The sequence below is a fragment of the Primulina tabacum genome, chromosome 17 (genome assembly GCF_025594145.1).
Source record: "Primulina tabacum isolate GXHZ01 chromosome 17, ASM2559414v2, whole genome shotgun sequence".
Classification (NCBI taxonomy): Eukaryota; Viridiplantae; Streptophyta; class Magnoliopsida; order Lamiales; family Gesneriaceae; genus Primulina; species Primulina tabacum.
The window spans coordinates 30,669,791-30,692,006 of record NC_134566.1 but is presented as its reverse complement, the minus strand read 5'-3'; the positions used below and the strand labels follow the sequence as shown (position 1 = coordinate 30,692,006).

At 30.9% G+C, this 22,216-nt stretch overlaps 1 protein-coding gene across 2 annotated transcripts; it reads right to left on the bottom strand.

The window, feature by feature from the left end:
* Positions 1-729: 729 nt before the first annotated feature.
* On the bottom strand, positions 730-5,096 carry LOC142530936 (putative nucleolar protein 5-2). 2 transcript variants are annotated; one of them, XM_075636871.1, is made up of 9 exons: positions 5,003-5,096; positions 4,755-4,880; positions 4,612-4,653; positions 3,981-4,160; positions 3,709-3,873; positions 2,733-2,933; positions 1,642-2,139; positions 1,420-1,554; positions 730-1,341 (listed from the first exon to the last, which is right to left on the bottom strand). In XM_075636871.1, exons 2-9 carry the CDS (start codon positions 4,830-4,832, stop codon positions 937-939), a joined length of 1,704 nt encoding a protein of 567 aa, XP_075492986.1. In that variant the 5' UTR covers positions 4,833-4,880; positions 5,003-5,096; the 3' UTR covers positions 730-936. The 2 variants fall into 2 exon arrangements, with proteins under 2 accessions (XP_075492986.1, XP_075492987.1); XM_075636872.1 differs by having other exon boundaries at positions 4,999-5,076.
* Between the last annotated feature and the right edge of the window lie 17,120 nt (positions 5,097-22,216).

The window sequence follows — 22,216 nt, the reverse complement described above, 5'->3', positions numbered from 1 at the left end:
GTGTTTGGAATCCAGTGAAAAATGAGGTTTGATAGGTGTTGGAATTAGGAATATTGTTTAAGAGTTTGTAACAAGGGCATTTCAAAACTAAATTGGTATTTGATGGGATTTCATAAAATTTAATGAATATATTTTTTTAATAAAATTATAGTGATTTCACGGAATTTCATGAGATTTTGAACCATGGAAATAATAAATATTATTTTTAATATTAATTTTGTATATCTACATCATAATTTTATATGCTCTTTTCAAATTTAATAAAATATGATAATCTTGAAATCATATAGAGTAAATTCACACTTTATTATATATTTTAAGGGTTGTGTAAAATCAAATAAAATTTTTTATAATTGAATTCTATAAGTTATTAAAAAATAAAAACATGGTTTTTTCTTGTTATTTTTTAAAAATGTTTTTTTTCTTCTATATCATGTTATTAGTAAACAAAATATTTACAAAAAATTAAGATATATAATTTTTTATTCTCAAATATTTTTAATTGTTAAATCAAATTCTTAAATTATATTTTAAGTTTTGTTTAAATACCAAAATTGAAATTCTAAACACACGAGTTCCATTTCCAATTCCAAATCTCATATTTTACTCATCCCAACATAACCAAGCATGGTGTAACAATCTAAATTTATCCCCATTAAATATTTATGTATCAAATGAATGGCAATGCAATTGATATGAATGAAGGCCCAGGCCCCATTTTCACGAAAATTATTGAGCAAAAGCACGCACAACCTTCAAATTTATCAAGATTCACACTTGTAGAAGCTATAAATGTCTCGTTCAATTGCATTATGTTTAGGTAAATATTCCAGACTCAAGAACGGCATAATCTTACAAAGCCAAATACCAAATCAAACACAAGAAACGCAAAACCGTAAGATCTGGTGTTCTTGCATGCCTCTAGAATGTTACAGTTCAATCATCCCTTTTCTTCTTCTTCTTCTTCTCCTTCTTCTTGCTCGGGGTTTCGACTTCTTCAAGATCCTCGCTCTTTCTCTTCTTTTTCTTCTTCTTGTCTCCTGCACTATCCTGTTCGTTTTGATTCTGTAACTCAGAATCATCAGATAAATGCTTCCTCTTTTTCTTCTTTTCCTTCTTCCCAACTGCTTTATCTTCAGGTTCAACACCCTCAACTCCATTTGGAGCAACGGTTTCTTCAGCATCTGCTGGTTTTTTCTTCCTTTTCTTCTTCTTTTGCTCTCCATCGATAACATGAATATCATCGCCAGCTTGCTCTGTGGGAGATGCCACCGCTTCCAACTCTTTCTTGGATAATGGCTCAAGTATACCAAGAATTGAATCTGATGCTGGATTGTAAGTCTGCGGAAAAACAAAATAAGAATATAGACATAAAACAACAAAACAACAACATAGTAAAAATTGGAATTTGTTGTCGACCTTGGCTGGTGTGATTAATCCACCAGACCCCTTCTTCCTGTCCTTGTCATAAAATTCAATCTTCGGCTTTCCTTTCACTGATCCTGCAGAACGAATGAGTTCTTTGCCTTCTAAGTTTCTTAACCGAGCTTCAAGCTGTAAAATAATGAGGTCGACAAATCATGATCACAATTATTAGTACAAAACTGCAGACATAAAGCATGTATCAACTGAAAGAGGTACCTTGGCTCTATTTTCCAGTCCCATGGAATTATCTTGCCCCTCTCCAAGAGCATCATATCGAATCGCCAAAGCAGCTTTTGCAGCGAGGGATCTTGAAATTTTACCTTTGTGCTTTGGTGCTGCTTGACCAATCAAAGATGCATGGTAAATGAGCCCATACTTTGGAGTTGCATGCTTCGTTTTCAAAGCTCTGAATAAGGCTTTTTCTGCTCCAAGTATTTGAACTGTACTTCCAGGCTGCTTAGCAAGATTTATTAAGCTTCCTCCATGAGCAATCAAGCGAGCACCTACGAGTTCTCCAACAAGAGCAGTAAGATTTGGGGCGACTGTGTTCATTCTGCTCTTCAAATAGTCATACAATTGAGCTCTGTACTCGGAAAGTGAAAGAACTTGGTTGCACAAATCCTTGATGTTCTCTAGATCAAGGTCGCTAACTTCAGTTCCCATAGATATCATCGCAGCCTCTTTCAGCTCTGCCTCAACCTCTTCTGCAAGGATCTGTGATCAATGTAGAGCATGTATAAGCACCAACAAATAAAATAGGAATATACTTCAGAGAAAAAATGCAATGCAATTTGGATAAGCAATTCAATTTTTTTTTTTAAAAACAATGCAATTCTAGAAGCTTGTTAAAAATTAAAAGGTGACAAGCACATTTTAAGCGGGTGGATCCATTAGCTAATCAATAGCCTTGATATATATTTAAGATGCAGAACATTCTCATTAGATTCTAAAAGAAGCTGAAAGAAAGTAAAATATTATCAAACATGTAAGCAAAAGAAAAATCAGAATCCTGATACGTATAGCTTCTGCAGTATTTTGTTAAAATTATACGTGTGTTGGTAGACTTTCACAAAGGGTTTTTATATGCAAAACAAGAGAACTACACTTTCTTGCAATCAATTTACTTTTATTTGCACAAAATACTAAGGCACACAGCATTTCTGGAAGTCTTGGTACTTGCCATTCCTATTCAATAATATATTAATATAGTTATGATTATAATTATAATATATTTATCACTATTGCATCAGCAAAATTATTCACTTGCATGCATGGTGGGTAGAAGGAACAGAATCTAAAACCTCTACCTCAGAGAAATCAAGCTTGGCGGCATTCGTTCGGTTACCCATCAACTTCACTGCCTTTGCGTAAAGGATATTATCCTGAACAATCTTTGCAAGTTCGGGAAAATGCCAACCATACCATTCCCTAACTCTCATTGCATATGTATTTAGCTCTTTGTCCAAATCATCCAGCAAGCTAATGGCTTGTATTATCATTGTATCAACCTAAAATAGCAATAGCCAAAAACTATCAGAAGTAAAACTTTGGGAATTATGATAAAATGATACATCAATTGATGCCCATGGTTTTTTCAGTTTTTACAGACATTAAAATGATATAAATCCATTTCCACTCCCCAAGAAGTGGGACTGATTCCAAAACGAGGTTCCAAGAAAGGGAAAAATATACTTTACTTCAGAAAATTAATAATCAAATTTATGCCATCATAAATCTCGGACAAGTAGTTGCAGAAGTTCCTTCCTCCACTAATTAGAGCAGTTTAATTGCTTAATACTATAAAAGTTTGGATTTTTGTGAGGTATACATCCTTGGAATAATAAGACCATACTGGTTAATTCCATACTCCCATTGAAGCATCATGGAATACCATATACCTAACAAGCAGTTATCAACACATGGATGTTGTGATAGCTCAATAATCCAGTTCTCCAAACAAAGGCTCTATGCCTTAATAAGACAAATTTCCATCTTTGAAGCAGAAATTTTCTGATATAAAACATCATGCAATTAGTTGTATTAGCCAATCACAAGCCCATTTTAACTTTCAAGAATCGAGCTTCGTTGTCATCAGAATAAGAAAAACCATAAATTTCGCAGCTGTGTGGCAGCAGAAACAAGATACAGCTTCGAGGATCAGTAGCTCATACATAACTCTAAAAAGAAAGCTCGTAGGACATATAATATCGTGTAAGTTGTGAGAATTGTAAACCGATTCCAAGGCACGTATAAACAACATAAATTAACTAGTTAACATTTCACCTTATCTGGACTGAATTTCAATTTGTATCTGGACAGGCTGTGAGATAAGCCCAGACTCATTGGAGCTAAATCTTGCACAGCTAGACCAGATATGAGTTCAGTCAGTTGACTTCTTACTCCTCTCATCAGTTCCATGACAGCATTGTTGTGGATACATTCAATTTGCTGAGGCATAAAATAGAACCATGAATAGCCAAAAATCACACCATTTTGGTATAAGTCGTTGGCAACATGCAATATGATATATCAAGCACGGCGTAGAAATGACTCACCATCTTCTCTTTAATGGTATTCCCGAGTTTGGAATCAGCTACAGCTAAAATGTCACCTTCACAATGGTTACGCAAAAAATTGCGAAGCCCTTTGCTGGGCTTACTATCAATCAACAACGTAGCTGCTGATAGAGCCTCTGATGTGTTCTCAAACTTAGAAAAGGCTTTTAGCTTGACAACCTAACATTGAAAATCAAAGAAACATAACGGTATATATATATAGGATTTAAATTAAAAATCACCATGAACAACGTGTGAAACACAGAAAATTAACATGAAAATCACAAAAACACACAGAAGAATCACCATGGAGCATATTTCTCATCAAATATTGTATCCCTTCATGATGAGCATCAGAAACTACTACCATAAAGAGAGTTCCATTTTCAGGCGCAGTGGATCATTAGAGGTCTAAAGATTGAAGTACCTAGATCTTCTTCATGCCAAAATAATGATAAGTTCCATGTATAATCACATTTCTCACAACAATCAAAACCTAAACCAAGTTCACATTCCTGCATATTGTGGAACACTGGGAACTTAAACGTATCCAACATCAATCTGAGGTTATGTCAACGAAGTATAATGTAAATTCAGTAAAAACAAAAGATCACGAGCTTAGAATCACAACCTTTCTAGCAGACTCGGAAGTGGAGAACTCCTTCCCTAAATCCTGAAATAGCCGAAAGAGGAATAGAATACAAAGTGGACAAATAAAAACATCAAAATAATGTAAAACATGGGCCAAGTAAACGAAGATACAAGAAAATATACCTCGACTTTGGAGAGTTTTCCTTCATCCAAAACTTTGAAGAGAGCAAAACCCGCCGGGGTTTCAAACAAAAGCAACATTTTACTTGACCACCGGCAAAAAAATTATCCCCAAAATAAACAATAAAGCTGGCGAAAACAGCATAAGCTTACACTTCGTGAAACAAAATGAACGCTCTTTCTTCAAAAAAATAGTAAATTTTACTACAAATAGTATCCATTTCCGGAGTATCGCATCGTTCTAGACTCACCTGAAACTCGCCCGAGAGCCGAAGACGCGGCGGGCACCTATTAGGGTTTTAAAGGAGTAGTTCTTGGGTTTTAGTCGGTGTGTGTGAGTGAGCTATCTATTTATTTATTTATTATTTATTTATTTATTTTAGTAGTATTATTATTATTATTATTATTATTTATTATTTATAATTATAATATATTATTATTTTATATGTATTATTGTTTTATTTATTATTTATTTGTCAAAATTGTTCATCCAAAAACAATAACCGAATACTTTAGATATTTTTAGTTGTCTATTACTTAAAAAACTTGTATAATTTTTTTTTTTCGGTTTTATGTTCTAAAATAAATTTTTTACTATAAAAATCACATTTTCTTATAACATATTGGGTTAATAAAATAAGTTATTTCATTGTGATTTCAAAAAATAATTATTTCTTGGTATTATTAAAAGTTAAAGCAATAAAAAATATACGGAAATATATATAGTAAAAGAGTGGAAATATTTTGAAAATATAAATAAAAAAATGAGGTAAAATGTGTTGTTTTCATTTTTGAAAAAAAAAAATTTAAAAAGAAAATCAAACAATTTTAAAAATAATTATATTGCACACCAATTGGGGATTTGGGTATATATATTATATATTTTATCTACTATTACTATTATTAATATTTTGTAAGATATTTATATGTTTTAATTAAATTTTAATTTTTATTGAAGAGGAAATATTTTAGAAAAATAGAAAAATGAAGGTTATTTAAGGTCAACTATATTTAAGGTCTTTCACATTTAATAAGAAGTAGACTACTAGATATATTAAAAATAAAAAATTAAATTTTTTTAGAACCCTTGTAGCTCTTACATTCTAAAAAAACACTTTTTTAATATTAGAATGAAGTAATATTCTGACGTTAAATCTTAATACAAAATCAAATTTTATGAGAAAATTTCCAAAAATATAAATTCCAGTCTTCAAATATGATACTGAAAAAAAATATTTATTTATTTATCACAAAAAATTTCATGAGACGATCTCACCGGTCAACTTTGTGTGACGAATATCCTATTTGTGTCGTCCATGGAAAAAATCATTTTTCATGTCAAAAATATTGCTTTTTATCGTAAACATAAGTATGGTTGATCAGTATTATAAAAAAATCTACGAGACCGTATCATAATAGATCACCACTTTATTTATATAAGTATATAATTCTCTCGTATAGAAAATACATTGTGCTTCAATATTTGAACATATTTGTGTCATTGTGTTGTTGCCTGAAGCAAGCTAGAGAGATAAGTTTCAGGGTTGGGCTTGTTTGGTTTGTGTGTGCGTTTTGGGCTTAAGTGACATTGGGCTTGGTCCTTGTTTGTTAACCTGCTCGCTATGTTCACTTTGTTATTAACGATACATAACAGATGATCCGGTAAATAAAAGTAGGTGTTTTTTGGGCTTTAGGTTTGGGCTTCTTATTTCCCAAGCCCAACTTGTGCTTGTTTCTTAGTTGAGCCTTTCATTTTAACTTGGCTATCATATTTGTCCATTTCAGTACAACAAATTTGTCCAATTGATACTTTTGTACTAATCAATGAGATGACATTCATCTATTAGATACACAATTTAAAACATTTCATCACATACAATAGGTGAGTGTCACCATAAGAACAGAGATGGGCATAATGAGTTAACAACATATCAAAATTGTTCAACATGAATATTGATCTTTATTATAAGATTGATAATCTAGTATCAGTAGATATATTATGATACGGTATCACGGGTTAATATCCGTGAGATGGATTAACTCGACCTATATATAACATTAAAAGTGATATTTTGGTTATAAAAATAATATTTTTCATTAATTGGGCAGGTCCGAGATCTATTTCACGAAATTAACCTGTGAAATTATCTCGCGATAGTTTTGTGGTTTAATATTAAGAGTGTGTCTCTTGTGAGACGGTCTCACGAATCTTTATCTGTGAGACGGGTAAATCCTACTGATATTCACAATAAAAAGTAATACTATTAGCATAAAAAGTAATGTTTTTTCATGGATGTCCCAAATAAGAGATCCAGCTCACAAAATACGACTCATGAGACCGTCTCACACAAGTTTTTTACCTAATATTAATTAATTGCTATAAAATACAGTATTCCAAATTATTCTTAAAAAAACTTTATGTTATAAAAGGGCCTAGCTAAAAAATAATCAGTGCTTGGCATAATATTGTCGTGTTACGCTTGAAATTTTAGGAAATTGCAAGAAGAACCAAAAAAAGGGGAGGCTAATTAGTTTCAGAAAATTACAGGATATAATATGATTAATGATAGCATACTCGCACTCTCAAAATAATTTATTGTGAAATAAATTAATATTTTAAGTTAAATTTAATATATTATACTATCATTAAAGTATCATGAAAATATTGATACACTAATTAACGTAATATAATTTAATACTCCTGACAGTTATTTAGGAGATATATTTGGAAATCGAATGAGAAAAACCAAAAGATTTAAAAATTTTAGATCAATTTAAGAGATTGAATTAAATTCACATGATCAGCACATTTTAGATTAAAGGAAAAATTAATAACAGAAAAATCAAATCAAATTGCTTAAATGGCTCTTGAATAATAGTGTACATATGTATGTATATATTTATTTATTTATATTGTTGGAAATTGCGAGAAAAAATTGGGAATTTATTGCAGATTTAAAAATTATTTTCTCTTACTACTCATGCACATATATTTGTTGGGATATCGTTTTTCTCATGTCCAAATCACAGCGGAAGTTTTAAAATTTTATTTGACAATCAAAATATTTGGACACTCGTATGGTTTAAATAGAATAAACATACATAGGATATTTAGTAGTATACCTTTAGTAAATTTTCATCTGCATCCAACTACGTCGGTATAAGCGCACGTAACTCTTATTGTAAATCCCTACGTACGTTATTCAAGTCTCTTTTCTTCAATCTCCCAATCTGGTCCATAACTAGAAGATTATTTCATCTTCTAAATAGCACTAGAATATTTAGAATAACTTTTCGTTGAGATCAAAAACTCAAAAGGCGGCTCAAACCCTAAACTTTCTTTAGGGTTGGCCGAAATCTTGGATGAGAGGGGTGAGGGAATTTCAAAACTCTTGGAAATGAATGGAGGCTAGGTTTCAAGTCTTCTACTTAAATCATGTCTTCATGACCTAATTTTCATAATTAACTTTAATAGGCTTGATTAATTAATTGGAATAGTCCAACTAATTTACTTAATTAATCAAAGTTCATTAAAAACTTTAATTATTTAATATGTTGGACTTGTATTCATACAATCCCATAAAACATACCTCTCACTATATATTTAATTTCATATTTAATAACTCAACTTTTGAGTTTAATAATTAAATTCTCATATTTTATAAATTCAACTTCTTGAATTTATTATCTCCAAATTTTAAATATCATAAATTCAACTTCTTGAATTTATTATCTCAAAAATTCAACTATTTGAATTTATTCTCTCAAAATGTAATTATCATAAATTCAACTTCTTGAATTTGCTAAATCATAATTTTATATAAATTCAACTCCTTAAATTTATTTTCTCAACGGAAAAAAATGATCCAGTGTTTGTGTGACCCTATATAGTTCAGGGATATAGCTAGCCATAGGTTCACAACTCTTCGCGAGTCATGAACATTTTTCTTTATTCGGGCTTTCCTCAATTTTCCCCATTTCATGCACCAACAGTTGGTCATGAGAATGTCAGAATCATTTTTCTGATTAAACCCATCGAATCATGGTAAGAGTGTCTATTAGCATCGCCCCATGATTCCCTATGTATCACTGATAGTCCCTGCAAGAACCAGTAGGTTATGATTAACGTAAAGTATAGGACCCTTCATCACATATATCCCCATCGAAAATGCAACTATTGGTTCATCGAGGGTTGCATATTATATTTGATAGCTATGTGATACATCTCACACTCTGGCCAGAGATTTCATCCACAATTATTTCGTTAGATTACATAGGATATCAACACCCGTTGGTAAGCGGTGAGTTCCCGACTCAATGCATTGGCTTTTACACATTTCGCAATTGCACCCAACCTCGCCACCTTGTGATCCTCACGGAGTCGGTAAACGAGTCAGAGCACAATCATAGTATGTAGAGCCTCAGTGTTATCCTGAGTCGGAAGGACTAATCACGTACAATCACCACCATGGACTTTTCTTCTCGATGAGTGATAACCACTTAAAAAGTTCGAGGGAGGGTTGTTCGGTACAATCATCGTATGATTACCCAGCTGCGTGATTGGACATCTCTATGCCCTTACCACGAAACACGGTACACAACATCACATATGCTAATCTCAACCTCAAGCAGCCTTTATCCTTATTTTTAGGTTGATGAATCGACTAGGAACGAATTTAGAATATATAGTGGTTACAAATGAGTTTGAAGATCGAATTACAATTCATTCATATTAAAGTATAATAAATGATTTTATCTATGCTGATTGCATTGATATACATGTAAAACAAAATGAAACCATAAAAGTTAAATTATTTTAAAATAAAGATTATTTATTAAATTTGAGTTAATAAATTATCTAGCCAACCGTTGACTTGCATGACATCTACTCTAACAATATATCCAATGAATAATGAATTTTATTGAAAGAAAAATATGAACTACAATGAGCCACGATCACTTTTTGGACATCGATTAAATAAAATTATCCATTCAGTCATATAATTTATTATTTTCATGTTTCAGCAAAACTTATGTTTATATATGATTTTTGATTAAATTATTGTTCATATTTGAGCAATCGATACAGGCCGTTTGAGTTGTTGTATGATTTAAAATACTGCAAACTATAATTTTCAGTAAAGCAACAAAAGTTCTGTCCTACAATTGATATTAGAGTCAAGGTCACGATATTCTATTCATATTGATCGGAATGAGTGCAATTATTGAGAATGTGATCGTTTGGGTGCAATTATTATGTTGACAAAAATTTGTGTGAGACGGTATCACTGGTCGTATTTTGTGAGACGAATCTCTTATTTGGGTAATCCATAAAAATGTATTACTTTTATGCTAAGAATATTATTTTTTATTGTAAATATCGGTAGGATTGACATGTCTCACAGATAAAGATTCGTGAGACCGTCTCACAAGAGACCTACTCAATTATGTTTATTGGTAGAATAATCGAAACATGACGTTTTATCTGTGTACGGTTTAAAATATATGAGTTACAACAACTATATTTTTTAAGAAACGTCAAGCTATTGATCCTACATATTTCAACATATACACATTTATATTTTTTGAGATTGAGATTAAATATTCAGATATCAAATATTTTGATATATAAAACCCATATTTATATAAACTCGCACATTTTCTATCTATTTTATTTTTAATTTATTTCTTTTTTGGGATAAATTATGATCATACATAATATATATATATATATATATATATATATATATATATATATATATATCCAACTTATTATTTTGTATGTGTTACGTCATTGCTTAGCTTATTTAGTTGTGGAAAATGCCAAGTGAACAGTATCAGGTTCCATAAGCTCTAAAAAATCATGATTAACTACATAACTAAGGATTATTTAATCAATAAAGTCTGTAATCGAGATTAATTAAATAAAAAATATATCCAGTAAATCTAGCATCACATGGTTTGGAGATTTTATAAGTCTAACCTCTCAATTTTAATAATAAAATAATATAATAATTATAACAATTAACTCGTTTTCTTACTATCTAATTGGATCATTTCCCGAGTACTTGGTCCATTGATCATGCCAACTAGTGCGAATTATCAATGAAAAAAGGTGACAAGATCTCGACTAGGAAATCTTAATGTTAGTATAGTTATGTAATTGTGAGAAGTTAAAAAAATAATAAATTAATATCGTGAGACGTCCTTACGGATCTATTTTTGTAAGATGTGTCAACCTGATTCATACTTAAAGTAAAAAATAATATTTTTAGCATAAAAATTTTTTTTTATGGATCGGTTCGGTTGGAAATCAGTGTCACAAAATTATCTGTTAAAGTGAGACTTAAATATAAATCCACCTTCACACGCATTAATAAACATCTTCAGTGTAAAATTTAGAAGACATTATCGGGTGACCTATAGAACAGTCCAACATATAACAATAGACTTATGTTCTGATACCATACTATGAATTAGACTTGAAACTAACTAAACTTCAAAAGTTAATAAATGAAAAAATTATCCAAATTCATATATATAATTCGTAAAGATTTAATCCAATTGATATATAAATATTGGTCAGTGAAACCGTGGTGCATTAATTTTGTATATTATAAAATATATTTAAAAAAGGGTCCCGTATGATTTGAAATCAAATATTATAATTCCACATATAAAGACATTTTGGGACCAAGATTTGGTGACTACGTGCAAAAGGTGTTAATGTCAAAAGTCCAAGTGATTCGACTTAGTCTTGATTGATCGAAATTTTATAGGTTTTTTTTTTATGTTGCCCTATATCGAAATATTTCTTTTTGTAAAAATAAAATTGAACATTGAGATTTATGTAAATTTTTTTAAAAAATATTATAATAAAAATCACGGATAAAATGAAAAATAATTCAATTATAATATTTTATGGTGTACAATCAGTCATCATGTTTCCAAATAAAACACGATCTCTTAATACAGAAGAATAAACATCTAACAAATATTATAAAACTAAGCACTCAAATTGTGGGGACCCAGACGCTAATCATCTTCTTAATCGTCATTGGGATAAATAGATCAATTAATTAATCTGGGTCTAAATTTTTTTTTAAATTGCGGAACGTAATGTAATTCAATCTAATATACATATTAGTATAAAAGTACAAGTCTTGTACAACAAACATCGAACTTAAACTAAGGTTCAACAACTAAATGTCAAGTATTGAATCCTATCTACAGCAACGTCAAAGTCCGTAGTCTCCACTCTAATCACGATCTCTCATCATTTCCTCGACCCTGATCCTGTCCCACCTGTTGCCATGCACACATACAAACACGACAACAGCCGGATAAATCCGGTGAGAATAAAATCCCAGTATAAGCAATGTATACATGCGATGCATAAAATCATATACAAAAGCATAAACCATGTATTAAGAATATGAATCATAATTTATGACACATTAGTGAATATAGATAAAACTCTCTAACTCGTCGTCTCCGACTCGACTCATCTCTAATCTAGGGATCCCGGTTCCTGGACATTAACACATATATCGAATCTCAGCGATAGGAGTCAATCCGCCCCTAAGCAATATCGATATAAGTCAATAATCCAGTGTCTTGGCATATCCGCCACAGACTTGGCATATCCGCCAAAGCTTTCCTATGACAATGTGCAATGGGCCAATGACCACTCTATCACTGTCTGGCCCTTCTGTCAACGACTCTCGCTCAATAGCTATCGGCTATTCTCTACTTTCTATAAATCAATAGATTAATAATATCAATGTCAAACAATTGCAATAAAATAAAGTATGTGGTTTTAGGGAAACTAGAGTCTGACTCAAGTTAATCTCCCGGTTAACATCGACTTATACCTTTCGTTCGTAGTCTTGGTCTGAAGAATTGGAAATTCTGAATTCAAGACTGTATCTGTCAATCTGAAATGACATATCGAGAATAGTAATATCAACATTCCATTCCCAATTTCATACTAAATCCGATCAATCTGAATCTAATTCAAAATTAACTGCATAACGGCACAATCCCGATATCTCCGTCAATACAATATCAACAAATATCAATTACAAATCATAACTAATATCCAATACAATCCAGAATCAGTCAATAATCCAAATCTGTTCAATTTTCAATTAATATAATCAGAAAATCATAACAATTCCATAATCAATCTGTTCTTCGATCTGACTTCGATTCTACGATGTCTAACATATGCAGAACACCATATAATGATCAAATAATAATTCCTCCAATATTATAATTTCAAATGATAACAGAACTCAATAAAACTTACGTCAAGTTGTAGCTGTTGACAAGAGGAGTACAGAACCGTGCTCGGATTGAAATTCTGATAGACAGATCGTACAAAATCAAATTCTAAGCAAAATTGAAGCTTGAGAGAATTTGCTCTGGAGAACTCTCGGTTTCTTGCTTCTGAATTGTGAAGGAAATTGCAAATATATATATACTTCAATCCATAGCAAGCCAAGTGTTCCACTAAATATCATTAATTGCACTTTAGTCCCTGAAATCTTCACTATTTGCAATTTAGTCCTCACAACTCTTTTTAATTCAATTTCAGTTCTATGGAATTGTAAAACCATGGAATATAACTCAACATTCCATAATTCATAAATTAAATAATCTCGAATTAAAATGATAACATCTCGGGCCTTACACAAATGCTACGAGAGAAGAAAAATTGAGAAATTGATACTTGAATTTATAAAGGAATGCATCTATTTATAGATGTACTTTTCAGCTGAACACTGATTTTTTTCCTCGTCTGAATGCTTATTTTTGTTTTAATATTTTGTTTTTTTTAACCATTTTGACTAAATTTTAACATATGCAATTGTCAATCATTCAAAAGAAACCACCCCATTAATTTATTGTCTTCCACCAATCAATCACTTGTCCACATTTTTTAAGAAAAGTTTGTTGTTTTTTCATATACAATTATTGGAAACAAAATATAAAATATTTATTCTATTCGAAAGAACAAGAAAAATTATTTTCTTTGATTTTTGTCCAAAAACCACATAGATATTGAAACTATTATATCTAATTTTTTTAGAGAAATAATAGCAGAAAAAACTGAGTGATAAGAGAATTAGATCGAGCACCGCATATTTTTATCTTTGGACAATTTTATTTATTTTCTTTACGAACTAATATATTTTGTTATCCCTGTTCTTTTATTGATATTTTTCTGTTTTACATCACTTTTCTTTTCTTCAATATACATTATATCCCTTTTTTATTATTATTATTATTATTATTATTATTATTATTATCATTATTTTTTTTTACGGTAAGACTTGCAATTTTATTATAAAGAATCATCAATTACAAGTTAAACCAACCAAACTGGAAAGTCTCCATTCATCCATACAAAAGATGAGGGAGAAGAAAGAACAAAGCGAGCCAAATAATGGGCTACTCTATTAGCTGAGCGTCGTACATGAATGAATTCTGAAATAATAGTTGTCTGAGTTCGATCCCTGATTTCTGCTACACAAGAACCAATGTAGCTAAGATTTTCCTGGTTGGTTGTGTCTGCTTGCACTGCCAACAAAGAACCTGACGCCACTTGAACATCTCGAAGATCTTTATCATACAGAAGCTTTATTCCTTCCCGGATTGCTAAAAGCTCCCCATGCACCACCAATAATGGTTGATTGATTTATTTTCCAAATGCTAGCAGCAAACGATCCTGTGAATCACGAACCACCCCTCCTACGCTATACTGATTCTTGTCTTTATTCACTGCTGCATCCACATTCATCTTGAGATTGTATGACCTTGGAGGCATCCACTTCTTTTCCGGTTTACCCAACTCAGTCTGAATAGTAATTTTTTCCTTCTTACGCGCTCTTCTAAAATCACAAATCATTGCATAACTCCAGAACACATTATCAGCCATCGGGTTTGTCCTAGCTCCATGGATGAAATTTTGTTTTTCTTTCAAGACTCCCCATGTGTGGACTGCAAGATTCTCAAACTCCTCCTTTGACAATTGTTTTTTCAATCACATGCATATCTCTAGAGTAATAGTTTGAATTGCTCCCTTAATAATATGGGCGAAAGGGGAGTTATTCCACAAGTGTTTTATTGCGGCGCAGAAGAAGAGAGCGTGGCCAGTCGAATCCATAGGATAATTACACAGACAACAAGATTCACTAACCAGGACATGGTGTCGAAACAGATTTTGATTAGTGGGGATACAGTCATGAGAAATACTCCACCAGAATAGCCGCACCTTAGGTGGAACAGAAAGACTCCATATAAACGCCCACCAAGATTATTATCATTATTTTATGTGAATATATATATATATATATATTCACAGATAATCTGTGAATATATATATCTGGGGAAGGTTGTAAGGGGTGAGTGATATGGTCGTCACTCAGCAAGTGGGGGCCGTTCGAGACATGAAACAACATATACATATACTTGAATTCAAATTTTACATAACATATCGTAACTTGAATAATAACGAATACTCATACTTCATAATCATAACATGTCATCACATATCATACTCGTACATCATACTTGTTTAGCATACTTGAACAACATTATTATATGTGAATATATATATATAATTCATATTTGTTCATGATTATAGTGTTTTGGTGTAAATACAATCAACAAATTATACTGTTTTGGCATACATATTATAAATAATATTTTACCAATTTTTAATTTTCTTATTTTTAATTAGTTATATTTGATATATTTATAATCTATAATCTATTATCTATACTATATTTCCATAATTACCCTTCTTATTCTTCTAAAAATCTCATCAAATCACTCCACAGAAAAAAATCTAAACAAAACTTCATTTTTAAATCGAACAACTCTTCATTGAAAATAATTTCGTGTTAATTGTTTAATATTATTCGATCAAATTAAAAATAATGATAACACATGCAACGCGTGTGCATCGTTACTTGTATTTTATTAAAGTTGATGACATAATAGTAACTACCTAGGAAGAACACCAACTTTTTCTTCCAACTTTACCCTGGAAGGACACCGACTTTTTCTTCCAATTTTACCATTATATGATACCAATATTGCACTTTTGTTTTGTTTTGTTTTTTTTTTTAAATTTCAACACACATTTTTATTTTTATTTTTATTATTTTAACAATTCAAATCTCAATTTATTCCCTCCATAATTTGTCGAATTTCATTTTAGTATATATATATATATATATATGTATTGCGATATTTGGATAATATTTTTAGATATATAAAATACCAGTGTTCTGGATCCCAAAACATAATTAACACGTCACATTATGTCAATATGCAATTTCTCAAAAATTACTTTATCTTATTTTTTTATATATATTTTTCAATAAATTCATTGTCTTTATTAAAAAAAACACTCACACTTAAAAACCTACCAAGCATTATCATATATATATATATATATAAGGGTATATACGAGGTTTTGTTCTCGTCGATATCGTTCATGTGTATATACATATGTTATATGTCCAAATTACATAATGATTTATCTTATATATATCATATTGCTTTGATCTCTTATAAAAAAAACTTACATGACACCGTCTCACATATCAATTTTGTGAGAGACATATATCATATCCAATTCGACTCATGAATAATCATTTCTTTTTACGCCAAAAATATTATTTTCGCTTTATACAGATCAGTCTGACCCGAGACCATATTACAAGAGACTTATTCTTTATATATACGTATGCTTTTTTATTTAATATATACGTATTTAATGTATCTTATTTGATCCGGTGAACTGTAAAGTGGTTGCATGAAAAGGGTGTTTCAACTTTCAAGCTCCCAAGAGTAAATATTTTATGCCATTAGAACCGAAAAGTATGATTTTTTTTTTTTGTATCTCACTCTTATTAATTAATAAATATAAGAAAAGATAAACATATATAGTCGTTGAAAGACCTTTTTGGTTTCAATGAGAAGAAATTAAGAAAAAGATATGTTATCATATGCGCCTCGATCATATCTTGGCAATCGTGAATTATGCCTTCACAACTTATTTATTCAAACAAATTTTGTACCATTATTTGCCTTTCTTGACCAAGATAATCAGGTCGATTCTTGCAAAAATCATCTACAGAGACTGAAAAAATATCTAAAAACTTCGATCGATCTTATAATCTTAAAAAAATAATAAGAACAATTTCAAAACAATTTTATTTGTAGCATCCACGAGCACCACACTTAAAGCTCACAAGTATGTTATTGTACCCGACGACAACGAAAAATCCCAAATCAAAGTGTGTCGTATTTTCAAGAATATATAATTTAAACCCCGAGTACTCTTTCCAACTTAGACTAAGATGGAAGCTAAAATCCAAGCAATTGGATCGATGACCAGCGTTATTCAGATATTTTTTTTTTTGAGATTTTGATCATCTATGTTATTAAATTTCAGTTTCAGTAAGGTATCTTTCGCCTAACCTATTTTCATCCGAAAAGCTGATATGACACTAAACGATGCGAAGTCTTCATCCATAAAGTGGGGCTAATTCACAATGCACCAATAAAGTATTTGTTCTCAATGACTCACACATCTTCAACCACAAAAATAAAGTCGATTTCAATTATTTTAATGAGTCCACATTTGAAATGAATCGAATGTGGAACGACGTGGAATAATGCCACCAATATATGGTTCCCTTTAAAATACGTCCAAATTAAATGTAACCTAAATATACAGATTGTATAGAAAATTAAAGATCGTGAATCATATTAAATAATAGTAAAATACAGCTGTGCCAAAAAGGCAGTATTCATCTCTTTATGCCAATCAACAAACACCACGAATTAGTTTTTGAGTAGGTCTTTTATGAGACGGTCTCACGAATTTTTATCTGCGAAACGGCTCAACTCTACCGATAATAACAATAAAAAATAATAATCTTAGTATAAAAAGTAATATTTTTTCATAGATGACCCAAATAAGAGATTCGTCTCACAAAATACGACACGTGAGACCGTCTCACACAAATTTTTGCCTTAGTTTTTTGTAGGGGCGTCAATCGGGTTGGGTGGATCTGGTTTCGGGTCAACCCATGAAATTTTTTTTATTTTTTTTCAACCCGAACCCAACCCAAAAACCCCCAACCTGAACACGAACCCGTCTAACCCGACTCAATCCGTCTAACCCGCCTAACCCGAAATTTATTTATTTTTTTAAAAAAATTAATGAAAAAAATTCGAAAAAATAAAAAAAATAATAATATTTTAATTTAAACACATAATAACAAAATTTTCGATTTAAATTTGAAAGTTTAATTGTAGGAAATTAAAGTATATTTATTAAATCAAATAAACAATTGTTAAAAAAATTAAAAAATATACAAAATAATTATTAAATGATGAAAACTTATCATATAAATATACAATAAATTTTTTTCAAACATACAATATATAAAAATATAGGTAATATTTTCAAAAAAAAAAAAATTCGGTCAACCCACGACCCAACTCGAAACCCGTCTAACCTGACACTAACCCGAACCCACCCAACTCGAACCCGATCCGACCCTGAAAAACACCAACCCGAACCTGATTTTTTTCGTGTTGGGTCGTGTCGGATTGACGGGTCGTGTTGTATTTTGACACCCCTAGTTTTTTGAATAAAAAAAATAATGGGAATATTGAGATATTTTTATTATTATTTAGATTGTTTATTAATATTATTATTAATATTTCTTCCCCGTTTTCAGTTACATATCAAATGGAGTAGAGTTGCATTCGCCACCATTGGAAAATGTTTTAAGAGCATCAAACTTCTTATATAAAATCTAAAATATTTTAAAATCCTATATTTTGACAGATATTTTTTTTTTGTTTCTGGGTTTTAACACTAATTTTATATTTTCAAATAAGGCAAAAACTTGTGTAAGACGGTCTCACAAGTCGTATTTTGTGAGACGAATATCTTATTTGGCTCATCCATGAAAAAGTGTTACTTTTTATTGTGAATATTGGTAGGATTGACCGTCTCACAGATAAAAATTCGTGAAAACGTCTCACAACAGACTTACTCTTCAGATAATATGAAATATTAGTGGAAAAAATATCATGAAATATTAATGGGGAACGTAAGCTTGTGGTTTAAAACCGTAGGGTGAGGTTGGTTTTCTCGATAACCGGGCAAAGCCACAATCGGGTGAGGTTGGTTCAAATTCCAACACTTTTTCATTGGTTTTTTCCCAATGCAGATTTTATGTGCACGCATGCCTTGGATTCAATTTGTTTATGTGTGTGACTAATGTGCATATTTGTTCAAGAAAAAGGTGATTTATAGATAGGTATTTCTGTTTTAGAGTTAATAATCATTGAGTTCGAGGTATGTCAATTCAGCACACGTGTTATATACTAAGAACACTACCAACATGAGTGATATGAACAAGATATCTCTAAGCTACTAGTAACAATATTTGTGAGAAACCTTTTACGGTTTAGAAATATTTTCTTACTAACTCATATCTATATGATGATTATTTTGATGATAAATATAAAGCAAAATAAGCTATATTTCTCAACTTTGTTTATATATCAATTTCAGAATAAAAAACTTATATTAAATATCAAAAAATGATGATTTCGTGCATGACTTCTCACCACATAAAGATTAATATCTCTCTCTCCTTACTCCACACATATGGCGATTGGACCATCAATAAATTCATTGAAAACACAAATAATTTATGTTTTTAAAGGCATTTAAAAATATCAGAAGGAATCAGAATCAAATTTTGGCTACCCAATCACATACTATTGTGTTTCAATATTATATTTAGTTTTTAAAAAATTGATATATAAATACATGAATAATTCTCCAGTGAGACGATCTCACAGATTTATATTAGATCGAGTTGACCGATCTATATTTACAACGAAAAATAATATTTTTTATAAATCTTTGACCGTGAAACCATTTTATACTAGCTTTTGTGTATAAAACATTCAAATAAATAAAAAAATAAGCAAAAACTTGCGTGAGACGATCTCATGGGTCATATTTTGTGATACGGATATCTTATTTGGGTCATTCATGAAAAAAAATATTGTTTTTTATGCCAAGAGTATTATTTTTTATGGTGAATATCGATAGAGTTGACCCGTCTCACAGATAAAACTTCGTAAGATCGTTTCACAAGAAACATACTCAAAAAATTAACTACTTCGATGACTGGCTAACTCCATAATACTCTAAGGGCTTCATATCTCATAATTTGAATGAGTGACATTTGCATTATTTTTTCGAAAAAACAAAGAAAGAGAAATAATAAAATAATTAACCTCTGGGAGGAGAATAGAATTTTCATTGGTGAATTACTAAGCATTCCTCGATCTTCTCCGATTATTTTGGAAAATAAGAATCACATAATAAATAGCTTTTTTGATTTTTTTTATTTTAAAAAAATACATAGATTACTAAAAAAAATTAAAATACAAAAGTAATTTCACACACATTTTATATGTGCAAAAAACAATCAAATAAATTTTTTTTGTTAAAATTACTATTCATGTAACAATAATTTTACCAAATAAATTACTTCATTCGTTGGAATATTATATTTTTAAATTGTTTTACTCCTCTCACTTGCAAACATTAATGGATCCGTAATATTTCCTGGACCACTCTATTTTATTCCCCGATTTCAAGTGTGATTTTATATTAATCACGACCCAATTTAAGAGTATCATATTTGTCAATTTGTGACTCAATTTCAAAATTTTTAAGAATAATATAACATGATATATATATATTTGAAAATCAGATATGTTATTTTAAAAATCACTTATAAATTTAAAGATATTACAAATGGCAATTTTTAACTTATTTCCTAACGACGGATCTATGATATACTAAAAATATTTTTTCTTTATTCTAATATCAGTAATCATGCGAGGTTCTCGATTTTTTGTGAAAAGTTGACATATATATTAATGATTCAAAAATTAACATTTCATAATCTCATAAAAAATACTTTCGATTTAGCGTAGAATAATCCAATTATGGACAACTAACTGACCATGACTAGTTGATATTATATATCACAATTAATAGAAAAAGTACTTTTAGATTCGGTAGTTGATACGTCCTTGTAACTTTGGAAACCAATAAGATTGCATTATTTTTGTCTTATTATTAATTTCATATTTAATTAAACAATTGGTTTACAGGTTGTATCGGGAATTAGTCAAAAACAAACATTCATATGTTTCACAAAATTTACCCGTTAGAGTGTCTCATAAAATTTTGTATAGAATTATTCACCAATTAATTTATTTACCATTTTCAATGTATACGTCGAAATTGAATTCTATCTATATATATATATATATATATATATATATATATATATATACGGAATGAATCAGATCGGAAAAGACGCGAAATATGTGCGAGGGAGATGCCATCCGCGCACATGCTCCATCGCACATGCGCGGGTTTGGCAGAAGACCCCGCGCATGTGCGCGGCGTGAGGGCGCGCATATGCGCAAATTGTCCAGTAGCCAAGGAGCTATAACAGAACATTGCGCGCACATGCGCGACGTGAGCCGCGCACATGCGCGAGGTAGGCAGAGAGTTGGGCGCACATGCGTGGGGTGAAGTCGCGCATATACGCGAGCTGCCGAGACATGCACTGAGAAATTGTGTCTCGCGCATATGCGCGAGACGTGTTGCACCAAAGATAAGCCACTTGCCCTTGCATGCAACGTGTGTATATATATATTTATACATATCAATCCTTAGCCTTAAGAATGAAAAAGGAAGAGAAACGAGCTGCCGAGGAAAGCTCAAGTTCTAATTTACGATCTGGTCATCTGATTTGAAATCTGACTTCAGTACCGAGTTCCTAGCGATGACAGCTACAACAGGACGTAAGTTTTGTTACGTTTAGATACGATTTGAAATTATGATATTGTCAGAATTGAATATGAATCATATATGGTGTTTCTGATATCGTAGACATCGTAAAATTGAAGTCGGATTGAAGAACAGACTGTGTATGTATTTGTTATGATTTTGGGAGTTGATTTGATTGAGATTCGATATCATGATTGTATTGTTATGGATTATAAGTTGTACCGATATTGATTATGAATTCATCATGGTTATCGAGACTGTATTGTTATACCGTCGAAATATCAGTGGGTTGATATTGATCAGATTCAGTAGTGACTTCGATTATATCGTGATATCGTCGATATGGATTAGATTGTATCTTGATTCGATATTGATCAGATTATGTTTGATTTGAGTATTGATCAGAATAGATTTTGAATTGAGTTGTATATTGAGATTGTGCCTATGCGATATTGCATTTCAGATTGATATGGACATATTTGACTTCGAGACTTCGACTTCGTCAGACTGCGAAGACAAATGTATAAATTTATGTTGA

Coding starts and splice junctions, on each gene's coding strand:
- LOC142530936 (XM_075636871.1), bottom strand. CDS start 4,832: ATGTTGCTTTTGTTTGAAACCCCGGCGGGTTTTGCTCTCTTCAAAGTT. Junction 4,654..4,754: donor GAAAACTCTCCAAAGTCGAG/GTATATTTTCTT, acceptor CGGCTATTTCAG/GATTTAGGGAAGGAGTTCTC. Junction 1,342..1,419: donor GATTAATCACACCAGCCAAG/GTCGACAACAAA, acceptor GTTTTTCCGCAG/ACTTACAATCCAGCATCAGA.